General features: G+C 40.4%; 1 protein-coding gene and 1 long non-coding RNA gene across 3 annotated transcripts; both read right to left on the bottom strand.

Moving 5' to 3' along the window:
* Positions 1-777: 777 nt before the first annotated feature.
* On the bottom strand, positions 778-3,576 carry LOC145162978 (uncharacterized). Its single transcript, XR_013739478.1, has 4 exons — positions 3,179-3,576; positions 3,002-3,089; positions 2,282-2,359; positions 778-921 (listed from the first exon to the last, which is right to left on the bottom strand). It is a non-coding gene; the product is annotated as an uncharacterized LOC145162978 (long non-coding RNA).
* Positions 3,577-11,404: 7,828 nt separating this feature from the next.
* Positions 11,405-15,930, bottom strand: LOC145167238 (RNI-like superfamily protein). 2 transcript variants are annotated; one of them, XR_013741020.1, is made up of 3 exons: positions 14,484-15,930; positions 12,314-13,263; positions 11,405-12,224 (listed from the first exon to the last, which is right to left on the bottom strand). XR_013741020.1 is itself a non-coding variant. In XM_079086370.1 (1 exon), exon 1 carries the CDS (start codon positions 15,904-15,906, stop codon positions 14,494-14,496), a length of 1,413 nt encoding a protein of 470 aa, XP_078942496.1. In that variant the 5' UTR covers positions 15,907-15,930; the 3' UTR covers positions 14,221-14,493. The 2 variants fall into 2 exon arrangements, 1 of the variants encoding a protein (XP_078942496.1); XM_079086370.1 differs by lacking the exons at positions 11,405-12,224; positions 12,314-13,263 and having other exon boundaries at positions 14,221-15,930.
* Between the last annotated feature and the right edge of the window lie 1,747 nt (positions 15,931-17,677).

The following is a 17,677-nucleotide window of genomic DNA, read 5'->3' as shown; positions in this document are numbered from 1 at the left end:
TAAGATTTAATATCACAAGTTGGAATAACACACGTGGATTCAACCAATTGTCTTTGTTCCTAAACTACTTGAACTTGGAACAATCGGTGAATTGACAATGCACTATTTTAGTTATGAAATCAAACAAATTCATACAACCCAATATCAATCATTATTACCAAAAGATTATCATATGAAACATAAAAGAACAATTGAAATTAACTAGAATCAAGTAATAAACAAATGTCTTCATTGAAAAGTCCTAAACATCCCCGGAAGTAACCCTAATGATTTAGCCTTCCATTGAGTTCATAAAAACACTAACTTGGATGAAATAAATGAAATGCATAATAGAATTCATAATCAAACTTAGAATCATCAAACAAATGTAGTCTAATGATTATTAAAGTACGAAACAAGTAAACCTTGGGAGGAAGTAATCGTTTCTGAAAATTACTAGAATTGATGAGAATCACCGGTTGAATGATCTTCAAATGTTGCTTGATGATGAATTGAATCAAATCTTGCCTTGAATCCGGATTGAAATGGAATGTATTTATGTTTCCAAATGTTTCCAAGGGTTTTAGAAGCCTCAAAAACGCAGGAAAAACTCTGGAAATCGCAGGCGGTAACGCTAAAATCGAATGCATAAGTCCCTATTTATATTATTTGGCAGAAAATAGTGAAAGTGGGCGATGTGTGTCACATCCCAAAACCGGAACGGCGGAAACGTTCGGGGGTGGAGGACGTCATGTACAGTATCACAACAATGCAAAGTAGTAAACAAGCAACAACATCATCCATTGCATTAATAATATAATTTAATACAAGTGTGTTCTGTCAAGTTATATAGACACCAAAAATATGAATCAAAATAAAAGATGAGTCTTGAACGAGCTCCATTTTCTCAAAACCTGGCACCGGTACCTGTCTACTGGTGACCTGAGAATAAAAGTTATTTTGAAAGAGTTTATCAGCTTTAAAGCTGGTGAGTTCATAAGTATATTAGTGTCTGTGTTTGTATGAAAGTGTTTGTAAGTCTGTAATGTATAAGTTTGTAAAAGTTTGTAATTGTTTGAACTCCCCTAGAAAACCCTATGTTTCCTACTAAAAGTAGCCTTCTACCAAGGCATCTAGTATTTGTGTGTGTATCTCTTGTAAGAGTATGTATTTTCCCAAAATCTGACTATCATTAACCAAAAATATAGTTTTTACATTACTGTTTATTGTGTGAAGGTCACAAAGCGAATGTAATGGGAAAATGAAATAGTACTGTAGTGTTGTATTAAGTAACTACTGCTGTACTAACTACCTTAAACCAATTGTTATTTAAAGTACCATGTGATCGGCCTGTATCCTGCTACCGACTATAAACATGACGATGTAAGACGTCGGAAGAAATGACGTTTGGCACCCGTAGACTTGCAAGTCCCACTGTAGCGAGCAGCAAGGAGTAGGATAGTCAATCCAGTATAGATCTATACACAAACTCATACGCTCCCCACTTAAGGAGATTCTGGATACAAAACGGCCATGACAGGTAATGCCAAGCCCCGTTACGTGGCTCACATAACTGTAGTAATGTTCTAGTATATGTATGTGCTAGCTGTATTGTGTGTTCTCTCCCTGTCTAGCATGTATGTATGTTCTCTCTGTATGGTATTGTTTGTTTCTCATCATAGTATTCTCTATATGTATGTTATGTTCTCGCTGTATGGTATTGACTCATGTATGAACTGACTCTTTGTATGTTTCACTATTCTAGTAATAGTATTAGTATCTCTCTAAACTATACCTATTATAGCTTACTAGTAATGTTGTCTGAATGTATGAACCTGTGTGTATACCTTTGCTACCCAAAGGTATTGAACTGAATGGAAGAAGGAACTTTTATATCTATACACATATACATAATATATAACTAGGATTCAAACGACCTTCGGACAAATAACCTGAATATCCTAAGTCCACAACCAAACAAGGAACAGGAAGTAAGGTGAGCTATCAGTCCTAACTCCTTTCAATCCTACTTATATAACTATATCTATATAGATACACATTTAACAGAATATAAGTTTAAAAGAGTTTAATAAAAGTATTTGATATGTAAAAGAGTTTGTAAAACAGTTTGAAGTAAAACAGTTTGATAACACAGTTTGAAAAGTAAGAAATCCACTTGTTTGGTAGTTATTAATCACATGTGATTGATATAATAACTATAATAGTTCAACTTGTATCCCCCCCCCCCCCCATAAAAGCATTTAAAATCATTTAAAAGGTTAATTAAGGGGTATGAACTCACCTGTAGTGAGTGGTTTGGATGAACGGATTGTTATAGGATGCTAAGTGTCAAGTGAAGACTTGAACACACACAAGGATCCTAGTTAACATATAATAACACATATATGTATCCAATTAGTCATTAAACAACTAATTAACCAAGTTAAGACATCCTAAGACATGTAAAACACTTTATTTAAGTGCTATAAGTACTAAGGATTGCATCTAAGGGTTGTAGGACTTGGCTATTGAGTTTAGGGTCCAAGGGTAAGCTCTTTATGAGTTTACGGTTTTGGGACCAACTCCATTGGAGTTTACGGTCGTAAACCCATGAGTTTACGGCCGTAAACTCATGGTACTTTTACCATTTTGTGTTTTGAATCTTATAAGTCCTATAGAAGCATTCCTACTTCAAGTCTAAGCCTTTGGAAGTGATTAGGGCACCATTTCACCCCTTTGTGGAGTTTACGGTCCATGGACCATTTCTCCATGGGTTTACGGCCGTAACCCAAATGGTTTATGGTCTTTTTGATGTTTAAAGTCCTAAGCACTTTAAGGATATGATCTAGACTAGTATCCAAGGCTTGGCAAGGGACTAGGGCATACTTTGGCCCCTTCATTAGGGTTTGCGGTCCAAGAACATCTTGGACCGTAAACACCTTTGATCTTGTGTTTCCTTGTGTTTTCTAGATGATTTAGAAGTGTAGAAAGCCTTATAACAAGCCAAGGTAAGAGTACTTACTATGTAGAAGCTTGAAAGGGTGTTAGAAGTCCAAGAACACTAGTGTGTATTCTTGGTGTTCTTGGTGAAACTAAGAACACTTGAAGATCTACACAAATGGAATGATTTCACGGATGAAATCATGTAAGATTACTAGATTAAGGAAGATATCGACTAAACAAGGCAAGAAACACTTACTTTCTTGAAGATCTTGAAGAAAAGTCGGATGATACTTGAGAGAGAAATGAGTTCTAGTTCTTGAAAATGTGAAAAAGTGAATAAAATGGCTGAGTGCCATATTTATACCCCTTGGGGTTTACGGCCGTAAACACCTTGTTTAGGCCGTAAACTCCAAACTCTTGGAGTTTTGGAACTTTATTGGTGCACAATAAACCCTAGGGCATCCTCTCTCCTGTTATCTTTTGAAGTACTAACTTTAAAACACTCAGACTGACTCCAAAATTCTTAACAGTTAGCAGAAACAGTTTTGACTTCTATTGAAGTGAATGGTTGTACAGAATAGAAATTTCGGGTTGTCACATCATCCCCCCGTTAGAAGGAATTTCGTCCCGAAATTAGAGTTTAAGCAAATAAGTAGTTACAAATAACTAAGTAAAAAGACGAGGATATTTCAGTTTCATCTGATCCTCTCGCTCCCAAGTGAATTCAGGTCCTCGCTTGGCGTTCCAGCGAACCTTCACTATCAGGATACGGCTTTGTTTCGTTTGCTTGACCTCCCGGTCCATGATCTCTACAGGTTCTTCCACGAAGTTGAGGCTCTCGTTGATCTCGATCTCGTCGAGTGGGATTACAAGAGTCTCGTCGGACAGACACTTTTTCAAGTTCGAGACGTGGAAAGTAGAATGTATGTTACTGAGTTCGCGTGGCAAGTTAAGTTTGTAAGCTACAGGGCCGATTCTGGCAAGAATCTCGAAAGGCCCTATGTACCTTGGATTTAGCTTTCCACGCTTTCCGAAGCGTATCAAGCCCTTCCAGGGTGAGACCTTCAATAGAACACGGTCGCCCACCTGGAATTCCAACGGTTTTCTTCGTTTATCAGCGTAGCTTTTCTGTCGGTCTCTAGAGGCTTTCAATCGTTCACGAATCTGAACGATCTTCTCTGTCGTTTCCCGAATGATCTCCGGACCCGTGAGAGTGCTTTCAGGAACTCGTCCTTTAGCTAACTGGGTATCACCCACCTCAGCCCCGAACAGAGGGGATCTGCACTTTCGGCCATAGAGGGCCTCGAATGGAGCAGCCTTTATGCTCGTGTGATAACTGTTGTTGTAGGAAAATTCGACAAGGGGTAAATGAGTATCCCATGCTTTCCCAAAGTCGATCACACAGGCTCGCAACATATCTTCCAAGGTCTGGATAGTCCTCTCACTTTGTCCGTCGGTCTGTGGATGTTAGGCTGTACTCATGTCCAGCCTAGTTCCTAGGGAACTTTGTAGCGACTGCCAGAACCTCGAAGTGAACCTACTATCTCTGTCCGAGATAATGGATATGGGAACACCGTGCAGTCGGACAATCTCCCGTATGTAAGTTCTTGTAAGCTTCTCCATCTTGTATGTTTCTTTGATAGGCAGGAAGTGTGCGGACTTGGTCAATCTGTCGACGATGACCCATATGGTATCAAGTCCACCCGTTGTCTTGGGCAACTTGGTTATGAAGTCCATAGTGATCCGCTCCCACTTCCATTCCGGTATCTCCGGCTGTTGTAGTAGACCGACGGTTTCTAGTATTCGACCTTGACCTTAGCGCAAGTAAGGCATTTACTCACGAAGGTAGCAATCTCTGCTTTCATGTTAGGCCACCAGTATAGCTTTTTAAGATCCAGATACATCTTATCTGAACCTGGGTGGACGGAATAACGAGTGTTGTGCACCTCGTTCATGACCAAGTCTCTGAAACCACCGAGTTTCGGGGTCCAGATCCGATCCATGAAATAATAAGCCCCGCCACCCTTAACTTCCAAGTTCTTATCCATCCCTCTCAGGGATTCACCCGCCACATTTTCAGGTTTCAAAGCATCGAGCTGAGCTTCCTTAATTTGTGTGGACAGGTGTGAATGGATAGTCATAGTCAAAGATTTGACTCTACGACCAGAATATTCTTTCCGACTTAGGGCGTTGGCTTTACCCGGATGATAACGAATTTCGCATTCGTAGTCACTGAGTAGCTCGACCCACCGTCGTTGTCTCATGTTGAGCTCCTTCTGGTCGAATATATGTTGTAGGCTTTGTGGTCTGTAAAGATAGTGCTTTTTGTACCATACAGGTAGTGTCTCCAGATCTTCAGAGCAAACACAACTGCTCCTAGCTCAAGATCATGAGTAGTGTAGTTGACCTCATGCGTCTTCAGCTGTCTCGAGGCGTAGGCGATGACCTTACCTCGCTGTATCAGAACACATCCGAGCCCTTGATTTGACGCATCGCAATAGACAACGAAGTCTTCTATCCCTTCGGGGAGGGATAGTATTGGTGTGGTGCACAAGGCTCGTTTGAGCGTTTGGAACGCTCTTTCCTGCTTCTCTTCCCAGTCAAAGGCCACGCCCTTCTGGGTCAGTGTTGTAAGAGGTTTCGCGATGCGGGAGAAGTTCTGAATGAACCTGCGATAGTAGCCAGCGAGGCCTAGAAATTGACGAATTTCTGTAGGCGTCTTCGGTGCTGACCAGCTCTCAATGGCTTTGATTTTGGAAGGGTCCACGTGTATTCCCTCTTCGCTAACCACGTGCCCTAAGAATTCGACTCTTCGGATCCAAAATTCGCATTTCGAGAACTTCGCATAGAGCTTCTCCGAACGCAGCGTTTCTAAGACCTGTCGAAGATGTTGACTATGCTCCTCCTTACTACGAGAGTAGATAAGTAAGTCATCGATGAAGACGATGACAAACTGATCCAAGTAAGGACGACACACCCTATTCATTAAATCCATGAATACTGCGGGTGCGTTTGTTAATCCGAACGGCATCACTACGAATTCGTAGTGCCCATAACGAGTTCGGAAGGCTGTCTTCGGAACATCCTCCCCTAGCACTCGTAGTTGGTGATATCCGGACCTTAAGTCGATTTTTGAAAAGAAGTTCGCCCCTTGAAGTTGGTCAAATAAATCGTCAATACGAGGCAGAGGGTAACGATTTTTGACGGTCAATTTGTTGAGCTCCCTGTAGTCGATGCACATTCGAAACGATCCGTCTTTCTTTTTGACGAACAAGACTGGAGCTCCCCAGGGTGAGAAGCTTGGTCTTATAAAGCCCTTGCTGAGCAGTTCGTTAAGTTGACAGGACAGTTCTTGCATCTCTGCAGGTGCTAGACGATAGGGCGATTTGGCTACGGGAGTAGCCCCTGGAACTAAGTCGATTTGGAACTCGACTTGACGTTATGGAGGTAATCCTGTGAGTTCTTCTGGAAAGATATCGGGAAAGTCACGTACTACTGGAATGTTCTGAATGTCTTTCGTTTCTTGGCTCACATCGACCACATGAGCAAGGAATGCGCGACATTCCTTTCGCAAGAATTTCTGAGCTTGAATGCTCGAGATGATACGAAGGTTCGTGCCGGGTTTGTCGCCATATACTACTAGAGTTTCGCCAGACGACGGATTAAGGCGTACAGCCTTTTCGTAACACATGATGTCGGCACGATGAAGACTCAACCAATCCATGCCGATAATGACGTCGAAACTTTTAATTGAGACCGACATGAGGTCGATCGAAAATGAATGGCTATCTAGAGTTAGGGTACACCCTATGAATATACTGGTAGTGCTCTCCGTCTTTCCATTAGCCATTTCTACAGTGAACGGTTCTTTAAGTGCTCGTGATTTTTGCTTAAGTAAATGAGCAAATTTTTGGTTCACGAAACTCCTCTCCGCTCCACTATCAAACAGTATGCATGCATAAGAGTTATCGAGGAGAAACGTACCCGTGACCACTGTGGGGTCGGCAACCGCTTCCTCGTGGCCTATGGCCAGAACTCTTCCCACTCTACCGGCATTCCCTGCCTTTGGGCATTCCCTCTTGTAGTGGCCCACCTCGCCACAACCGTAGCAAGCTTGGCCTACTCCTGCGCCGGGGACTTGGTTGAGTGGCCTCGCCGGAGCTTTGCATAAACGGACGGTGTGCCCCTTCCTGTTGCAGTTCGAACACTGCATTTCCCGGTAGGCTCCTGTGTTGTGGAAGTTGCACTGGTTGCACCTAGGCAAACTTCCAGCGTACTGCTTTACCGGAGCAGCAGCAGTGGCAGGTGCTATCGCAGCATGAACTGCCACGATCTGCTGCTTTTTAGCAGCCTTCTTCTTCTTTTTTTCATCCCAGAACTTCCGCTTGGAATCAGCGGTTTTGGAAGATTCTGAAATGGCCAGGGTTGTTGTTGCGGCCGGGGTACGAACCCCATGGTCAATAAGCCGCAGTGCCAATCGCTTGGCACTATCGAATGTAGTGGGGTTTGAAGCCAAAACATTTCCCTGGAATGGAGGCACCAGCCCCCATATGAATCTCTCTATCTTCTTCCCCTCTGTATGAACCATGTTGGGACAGAGGGCCACCAGTTCACAGAACCTGGCGGTGTAGGAGACTATGTCGGAGCCCTTCATGGATAGGCTCCACAGTTCCTCCTCCAGTTTTTGGATTTCGCCCCTCGGGCAGTACTCCTCAATCATTAGCTGTTTCAGAGCTTCCCAGCCCATAGCATTTGCCACTATTAGGGATAGTGACGTGACATGGCTATTCCACCATGTCAGGGCTTTTTCTTCAAAGGTGCAAGCAGCGAACTTGACCTTGCTCCCCTCTGGACAGGAGCAGATTTCGAAAACCGATTCGGTCTTCTCGAACCATTGCGAGAGGGCAATGACTCCGCCAGTCCCTCTAAAGGACTTGAGCTTGCAGTTAGTGAAGTCCTTATAGGAGCACTCTCTCAAGCGTACAGGAGCTTCACCAAGAGTAGATTGAACAGGGGTTCCTCCTCCAGTGGAACCAGATGAATGATATTGAGCCATGGCTGTAGCCACAGCCGCAGCTACAGCAGCATTCAGAGCTGCCGTATCGATTTGAGGAGCAGGTGGTGTTGCAGTGATTGGAGGATCGTGTCTTGTCGATCGGCGTGGAGGCATCTTTTAACTATAAGTTTAGAAAAATGAAGATATAGATAAGAATTTAATAGGAAAATTTGATGAGAATGACCCATGGACTAACTCTCCATAGCCCAACAGCACAAATGAATAGAACGATTTGAATGCTGATCTAGTACTAACAGATGATAGCGTTTGGATAATAATTTCCGTGAGATTAGATATCTGTCAATAATACTGGAATTATAGATGTAACAAGTTTGGAAAAAATGGCCTAGAAGTAGGCCTTACATCAACCAAGATAGGAAAATTTTGACAGATCTACGACCTAATCAAGACCTGACAGGTCCAAGTTCTAACAAAGATAGGAATTTAGACTAGAGTTTTTACAGAATCTAGGTTATATCCAAAAGAGAAGTCGATGGGACTCTATCGGCAACGAGAACTACTACAGTGAGTTCTTGACTCCGACAGAAGACGTTTTATGTCCCTCATACGCCTTTCAGATCTTGCTTGCTAAGCTCGAAGTTCTCTGACTTCAGCTTGGGTTTCAGCAAGTTCTCTCTGCAGAGCTGCATTGCGGACCTGAGTCCTCTCATGAGCAGACTCTAGCGAATGCGGACTGTGTTAACGCCAGAGTGGGCGTCAATCTCCACAACTCGGTCGATAGTTGCTCGACCTTGCTCGGTGTTCCGAGCAATCCTACGGACCATGACGGGTAGGACTCTGTCAGCTGAACCTCCCTCGGTGAGGTTGTAGAAGCTTCTGTCTCCATTGTAGGGAATGGGTTGTCCATGTTCCTGACTCCATCTGTTCAAGTTTGTAGCCCACAGAGGTGTGAGTCCTTGAAATGCTGGACGAGGATTCAGGTTTGGGTTTTGAGCAGCTGGGGGTAGGTTGTTGACTTCAGGTTCTGAGTCAGAACCATCAGAAAAGCCTTCAGCTTCATGATCATCCAATGGGATTGGGTGATCGTCTTCTGGCTCTTCCCCAAGCCATCCAGCATTGCCTTCGTTGGGATAGTACGGGTCTCCGGGGATATGGAATCCAGCCATGAAATCTACACGAGAAAAGGGATAAAGAATTTAATTAATAGACGAACTAACTAGATAATTATAAGAGGATCTTTATCGGTTACTCCAATACTTGTTTAGTGCATACCAGTTATATGTACTCAAAATAGGATAGACCTTCGAATAGGTGACCCTAACTCTAAGCCCACAACCAAACAATGAACAGGAAGTAGAGCAAAGATCACAGATTCTAAGTCTATGACATCCTAGTACATATAACCTTAGCGTATCCACTCAACAATTATTGGCATACTAATAAAGACCTTTTTAGTTCTCAGATAAGTAGTTATAGTAACACAAAATACTCCTATAGTATTTTAAGTTTATGTTCTGTTCTACTGTTCTCATTGTAGTAGTGTTGGTAAGTTTTTAGACTTGTTGCAACCTCACAACTACCCTTAGGCACATGCTAGTCACTCCTCGGATAATATAGTTGATCAGGCTATATCTTCCCAGGGTTGACCATATGTCTCTAAGTCTAATTGTGTTGCCCAACAATCGTAATACTTTTGTTCTGTCCTAGTAACACTGATTTTAGTATGAATGCAGGTATGTATACTTGGTTAAATATTTCATTATTTAAAAGTATAAACTCTTTATCAGAGTATTTTAATCCCGCTGTGTTTATAGTTCGTATATCTTTTATGGTTTGATATACTCGATTCACTATAAACCATGCTCTGATACAAATCTGTCACACCCCAAAACCGGAACGGCGGAAACGTTCGGGGGTGGAGGACGTCATGTACAGTATCACAACAATCCAAAGTAGTAAACAAGCAACAACATCATCTATTCCATTAATAATATAATCTAATACAAGTGTGTTCTGTCAAGTTATATAGACACCAAAAATATGAATCAAAATAAAAGATGAGTCTTGAACGAGCTCCATTTTCTCAAAACCTGGCACCGGTACCTGTCTACTGGTGACCTGAGAATACAAGTTATTTTGAAAGAGTTTATCAGCTTTAAAGCTGGTGAGTTCATAAGTATATTAGTGTATGTGTTTGTATGAAAGTGTTTGTAAGTCTGTAATGTATAAGTTTGTAAAAGTTTGTAATTGTTTGAACTCCCCTAGAAAACCCTATGTTTCCTACTAAAAGTAGCCTTCTACCAAGGCATCTAGTATCTGTGTGTATCTCTTGTAAGAGTATGTATTTTCCCAAATCTGACTATCATTAACCAAAAATATAGTTTTACATTATTGTCTATTGTGTGAAGGTCACAAAGCGAATGTAATGGGAAAATGAAATAGTACTGTAGTGTTGTATTAAGTAACTACTGCTGTACTAACTACCTTAAACCAATTGTTATTTAAAGTACCATGTGATCGGCCTGTATCCTGCTACCGACTATAAACACGACGATGTAAGACGTCGGAAGAAATGACGTTTGGCACCCGTAGACTTGCAAGTCCCACTGTAGCGAGCAGCAAGGTGTAGGATAGTCAATCCAGTATAGATCTATACATAAACTCATACGCTCCCCACTTAAGGAGATTCTGGATACAAAACGGCCATGACAGGTAATGTCATGCCCCGTTACGTGGTTCACATAACTGTAGTAATGTTCTAGTATATGTATGTGCTAGCTGTATTGTGTGTTCTCTCCCTGTCTAGCATGTATGTATGTTCTCTCTGTATGGTATTGTTTGTTTCTCATCATAGTATTCTCTATATGTATGTTATGTTCTCGCTGTATGGTATTGACTCATGTATGAACTGACTCTTTGTATGTTTCATTGTTCTAGTAATAGTATTAGTATCTCTCTAAACTATACCTATTATAGCTTACTAGTAATGTTGTCTGATTGTATGAACATGTGTGTATACCTTTGCTACCCAAAGGTATTGAACTGGATGGAAGAAGGAACTTTTATATCTATACACATATACATAATATATAACTAGGATTCAAACGACCTTCGGACAAATAACCTGAATACCCTAAGTCCACAACCAAACAAGGAACAGGAAATAAGGTGAGCTATCAGTCCTAAGTCCTTTCAATCCTACTTATATAACTATATCTATATAGATACACATTTAACAGAATATAAGTTTAAAAGAGTTTAATAAAAGTATTTGATATGTAAAAGAGTTTGTAAAACAGTTTGAAGTAAAACAGTTTGATAACACAGTTTGAAAAGTAAGAAATCCACTTGTTTGGTAGTTATTAATCACATGTGATTGATATAATAACTATAATAGTTCAACTTGTATCCCCCCCCCCCCCCCCATAAAAGCATTTAAAATCATTTAAAAGGTTCATTAAGGGGTATGAACTCACCTGTAGTGAGTGGTTTGGATGAACGGATTGTTATAGGATGCTAAGTGTCAAGTGAAGACTTGAACACACACAAGGATCCTAGTTAACATATAATAACACATATATGTATCCAATTAGTCATTAAACAACTAATTAACCAAGTTAAGACATCCTAAGACATGTAAAACACTTTATTTAAGTGCTATAAGTACTAAGGATTGCATCTAAGGGTTGTAGGACTTGGCTATTGAGTTTAGGGTCCAAGGGTAAGCTCTTTATGAGTTTACGGTTTTGGGACCAACTACATTGGAGTTTACGGTCGTAAACCCATGAGTTTACGGCTGTAAACTCATGGTACTTTTACCATTTTGTGTTTTGAATCTTATAAGTCCTATAGAAGCATTCCTACTTCAAGTCTAAGCCTTTGGAAGTGACTAGGGCACCATTTCACCCCTTTGTGGAGTTTACGGTCCATGGACCATTTCTCCATGGGTTTACGGCCGTAAACCCAAATGGTTTATGGTCTTTTTGATGTTTAAAGTCCTAAGCACTTTAAGGATATGATCTAGACTAGTATCCAAGGCTTGGCAAGGGACTAGGGCATACTTTGGCCCCTTCATTAGGGTTTGCGGTCCAAGAACATCTTGGACCGTAAACACCTTTGATCTTGTGTTTCCTTGTGTTTTCTAGATGATTTAGAAGTGTAGCAAGCCTTATAACAAGCCAAGGTAAGAGTACTTACTATGTAGAAGCTTGAAAGGGTGTTAGAAGTCCAAGAACACTAGTGTGTATTCTTGGTGTTCTTGGTGAAACTAAGAACACTTGAAGATCTACACAAATGGAATGATTTCACAGATGAAATCATGTAAGATTACGAGATTAAGGAAGATATCGACTAAACAAGGCAAGAAACACTTACTTTCTTGAAGATCTTGAAGAAAAGTCGGATGATACTTGAGAGAGAAATGAGTTCTAGTTCTTGAAAATGTGAAAAAGTGAATAAAATGGCTAAGTGCCATATTTATACCCCTTGGGGTTTACGGCCGTAAACACCTTGTTTAGGCCGTAAACTCCAAACTCTTGGAGTTTTGGAACTTTATTGGTGCACAATAAACCCTAGGGCATCCTTTCTTCTGTTATCCCTTGAAGTACTAACTTTAAAACACTCAGACTGACTCCAAAATTCTTAACAGTTAGCAGAAACAGTTTTGACTTCTATTGAAGTGAATGGTTGTACAGAATAGAAATTTCGGGTTGTCACAATGTGGGACGTTGGACGTCCTAGGAAACATCTTAGACGTCATGTATAACGCCCAGTCGTTCTTTGTACGTGTTTGCATGCCTTCTGTCGTCCTTGAAATACACTAAAAATTGGCCAAAAACGCTTAACGTCTTAGGGGACGTCTTAGACGCGTTCTAGGTCGTCCTTCCTTGATTTCTATGCTTTCCGAAACACACCGTTCCAACACGGGGCGCACCTAAAACGCCTGGACGTCCTTGGTGACATCTTAGACGTCGTGTAAAACGCCGACGGGGTCCTTCCTTCTTTCCTGCTCCGCAATTTTCCCAAATGTTGACTGTTTGACTTGGACGTCCTAGGGGACGTCTTAGACGCCTGCAGGCGTCCTTCATCTTCCGTACAAGTTTTGGTGGTCAAAACGACATAACTAGCAGAAACACAAAACATGAAAGTTGTAGCAAATCTTGTCTAGTTTCCAGAACTTCTTTACTCATGTCAATCGGAGCTCCAAAACTTGAGATATGACCAAAAGATTGAAGTGTGGTCAATTTTCCCAACAATGTTTCTTCATTCCTTTAGCAATCCGTTTTATTTGCAGGTTCCGCCCACTTTTAGTATGATATATTGACCTGCATATGAAGTTCAACAACTCATTAAAGTAGTGTCATTCTTGGACAATTATACATCAATTCAACAGATTTATGACAATTTAGTACATTCATAAAATAGACTTGTCAATAAGTAAACTACCTTTTGTCACAACCATGGTGACAGAAGCACGATCACATTTGATTGATTTTGAGTATTTTCTAGAAGTTTTAATATCTTATAACAAACTAACATCGTGATTCATGTTGGTTGAACTTCAAAACCCACCACCATGTAGCCTTCGTTGTTCGTTTTGTTACTATGTGTGATTATTCAGCACCATCACCATTCCCAATGATGCCGACACGTTGTTTTGTTCATTGTTCATGAGCTAAAACTCTAAATTCAAATGATTGAAGACATATTAAACCTCTTTAACTTTGATTCCGATGGGATACCCAATTCATCGTAGACTATATCCATCTTTTTTAGTGTACCGAATTGTAGGAAGATTATCAATAGTCAAGTTAACCTGATACATTTTAGTTGATTCTTTCTCTTAAAGTCTTGAATACGTCCGTTGATACGGATATGATTTGCATTAAAATATCACGCTTTCATTCTTAACATTTTAAACTTGTTGTCACCTGTAAGGTAAGTTTTCGATGAGTTTCAATCTCCCATTAGAGGCTCACCTATGTTTTCTGCTCTATCTTTTGTGCCTTCAAGAGGCTTCTTACAGAAGGGTAAATACATTACCCATAAGGAATTTATGTATCTATTGAGGTCAGTGAATTGACTTTTATAGATAAGATTACCCACGTCGTATTTTATGGGGGAAAGTAACAGCCGAAGATCATGCGTTTTTTGAAACATAGATTGGTATTTCTCTCTCTTTAGTAAAGAGGGGCATAATTGTCAATCTTTTTTTTTTCAGTCGAAGCATTAAAAACTGTCGTGCCAATATCACCTCCCTTTGTAAAACACTCACCAACAAATTTATACACTATATGCATCAAATTATTAATCTTTATACACTTTATGCATCAAATTATTCATCTTTATACATTATATGCAATTGCATAAATACCATACAAATCAAACTAATTCTTTAGTTGCAATACAAGACACAATTACATAAATATGCATTCTTCTTATTTCCATGGAAACAGGACAAAGATTCATTATAGTTTATAACACACAATCAAGAAACCATATACAGTTGATAATTTTCAATGGAATTGTTAGAACTTAGAAGTACCTGTTCTTGATCAAGGTTGGACTTCAATAAACTTGTTTATCATCCACCTCCTCGCAATTTCTGATAACTTGCGATCTTCCACTTGCACTTTTCTCAGTTCTGGAGAATTCAGGATCACGAACTCAACACCTTCCATCTGGATTCCATGGCAGTAGACCATATCGATGCTCTCCAAATGCTTACAGTTTTTGCACAATGAGATCAATGATGCATTCGTTAACCTATTGCAACCCCTTAGTTTCAGTTTCCGAAGATCCTTGAATGAACTGATCATGGATACAAATTCTTTGTCGAGAAGCATATGGTTGTAGGAGAGATCGAGTATCTTGATTTTTGGTAGATTCTGAGCTAATTCCACAAGGAATCCGTTTTGTCTCTTGATCACATCGCAATTTGTTAAAGCGAGTTCTTCGAGGTTATCACTCAAAGCTAACCCTAGGGTTTTGAGTCCTTCACCTGTGACCATAGAACAACTTTGCAATCGAAGAACATGTAATTGAGTGAATTTCGTACCGATTTCGAATAAATGACTGTCGTCTAAATCGAGCGGCAATCGGAGGTCGAGTTTCTGGAGATTACAGTTCGTTTCGCGGATGAAATGGAGCAAACCTTCTTTGCTACCTCCATCGTAAATTAACATAGACGACAAAGAATCGCAACGATTCTCAGCTAATTTAAGCAAAATTAAGGCGATGATTGACCTACATGTCTTCAATTCGACTTCTTGAAGGTTCTTCAGTCGTTGGATGAAGCTCGCAAATGAATGATTATCGCCTACGCCTTCACAGTTCTCGAAAACGAGCTTCGATAGGGCTTTGTAACTACAATTGTTCCATAACCAACTGAGCTCGTAATCTCCGGCCCGAATTCCTGATAAGCAGAGGGATTCCAGCTGCAATTCAGTCGAGGAGGAGGTGTAGTGGTCGGAAATAGAGTCAGGTGAGCCGTTTCCCGAAAGGATTAAGGTAAGGTTCTTGAGTGAGCGGAATGATGAGAGGAAGTGAAGGGAGAGGAGAGGTCTGGACAGGATAATAGAAAGAGACGATATGTGAGGACATGAGGTGGAGAGAGAAAACAAGGGAAACAAGGAGACAGGGCCGGTGGAGAGGCGGAGCTGGGTGAGGTTAGGGCAAGCTGAGGAGATGGAGATGAGGAGGCTGTCGGAGAACGCGGTGGTTGCAGCAGCGGAGGAGGAAGAGGAAAGGGAGAGGGAGAACAGGTAGGTGTGGAGAGAAAGGAAGGAAGTGAGGGAAGGGAGAGAAGGGTGATTGGGTGAGAGACGGAGGGTGAGGGAGGAGAGGGAAGAGTGGAGGAGATGGCGCCAGCGTTTGGAGACGAGGGAGACGGCGGATGACGACGGAGGAGGGAGGCGGTGGAAGATTTCTTGGAGGAGCTCGTCGCAGAGGATTATGTCCATTATCATGAAATTATCGAGAAAAATGACAATAATTGACTAAATTTAAATAAGAAGCTGAGGAGTACTACAATATTCTATGTCATTCACCTACTCTCGGCTTTGGTAGCCGGAGTACTACGGAACCACGCGACTTAGAAGTGCATTGCTCCACACGCGAGCATCTAATTTGTTTTAAGCATCAAAAAATTAAAGCAAAAATTTTAAAGTTTGTGACCGGTTTCCTGTTCAACCGGTTCGACCACTAAGTAAACCGGTTTTTATAGTTTTTATTTTTTTCCGTATTTTCGTACACATACCTACATACACAAATCAAGAATATAATGTTAACAAGTTTAAACATTAAAATACACATGAAAACAAGTTGTAGATCATTTTAAATACATTAAAATAACTCATAACCATAAGTTTTACATCAATCTACGTGCATGAAAAAAAAAGTCGTAGATGAATATAAATGCTTCAAAAAACTTCATAACATTTATCATGTGTTTTTATTCAGAAAAAATTTAATAAATGTGAAAAAACTACCAAAGTTTATTATGCAAAAGGTTTCGATTCCATGTGTTTTTATTTAATTTAACCGGTTCAACCGGTTTAATTGAACCGGTTCAACCGGATTTTTGTAAAAACCGGCCGGTTCGATTCAGTTCAGAAATAGACATAAAACCGGTAATAGTTGAACCGCTCCCTTCCCCGATTCCCGGTCCAACCGGTTCGACCGGCCGGTTCAAACTGATTTTTAAAACATTGAGCAAAATACATATTTGGTTGTGGTAAATGTAAAAAGTAAAAACTTCATAGTTCTTTCTTAATTTCTTTTTATTTCTTACGGACACAATTCAAAATTATGTCCATAGTTTGTTCCTGAAAATTTTGATGGTGGATCAATGGTCCAAAATTTATTATTTTATTGGTTTTGATCCTTGTTAGTAACAGACGTTAGAATCCAATGTTGTCTAGCAAAAAACAAAGGGGCATTTTCGTATTCCTATTGGGCCCAACCCCACCTCTCTCTCTCTCTCTCTCATGTTCGTTCTTTGCTTCCATCATACCTCTACCATCTCTCATCAGCTTTTTGTTCTCCTCCATCATCTTCGTATCACCAGCACTCGAAACATTGCTTCCTATGGCCAACAAGGGTAGAACTCCTCTAAAATCCACCTCATGAAAGCCATTGTCAACATCATCTACCATCAGTGCTTATTTCAAGTCCGCATGAACTCTATTTTTTGAAAATTAGGGCTTGCGTCTAACCATAATTCTCTTCCTCCACATGCGACTCTATGTACTCCACCATCTCAAGTTGATTTTCGGGGTTGTACGGTGTTTAGTCGAACTTCTAAGGTATGAAACCACTCATATTCCTGTGAAATAAGAATTTGATGTTCATTGTGGGAACTAAATCTGATTTTATGCCCATTTGATGACTAGGGTTTTGATTTCAAACAAATATAAGATGATTGCTACAAAATCTAGCTCAAATCTAACATCTTTTGGTGAAATTGAGATTGATTTGGAAACTTCAACACAAACCCTACATTCCAATGATAATGATGTTGTTGTTAACATATTCCTTATGTGATTACATGACCATTGTGTTAGTTTTGATGCAAATCCCTCATGGAAAAGCACAACTTAAAAATATGGTAGAATCAAATGTAGATAAAATTGTAGTTTGGGGAGAATGATCGATCCATGAACTTCTATGGATATTTGTAGATGATACAATATATAAAGGATGTTCATAGCAATATATTGATACATTGATCTAGTGTTG

The sequence above is a fragment of the Lactuca virosa genome, chromosome 3 (genome assembly GCF_052849685.1).
Source record: "Lactuca virosa cultivar CGN04683 chromosome 3, Lactuca_virosa_CGN04683_v6, whole genome shotgun sequence".
NCBI lineage: Eukaryota > Viridiplantae > Streptophyta > Magnoliopsida > Asterales > Asteraceae > Lactuca > Lactuca virosa.
The sequence above is the reverse complement of the archived record's forward strand: the minus strand, read 5'-3'. Positions and strand labels throughout refer to the sequence as shown.

Bases quoted from the DNA above. Each gene is read 5' to 3' on its own strand.
- LOC145167238 (XM_079086370.1), bottom strand. From the start codon at position 15,906: ATGATAATGGACATAATCCTCTGCGACGAGCTCCTCCAAGAAATCTTC.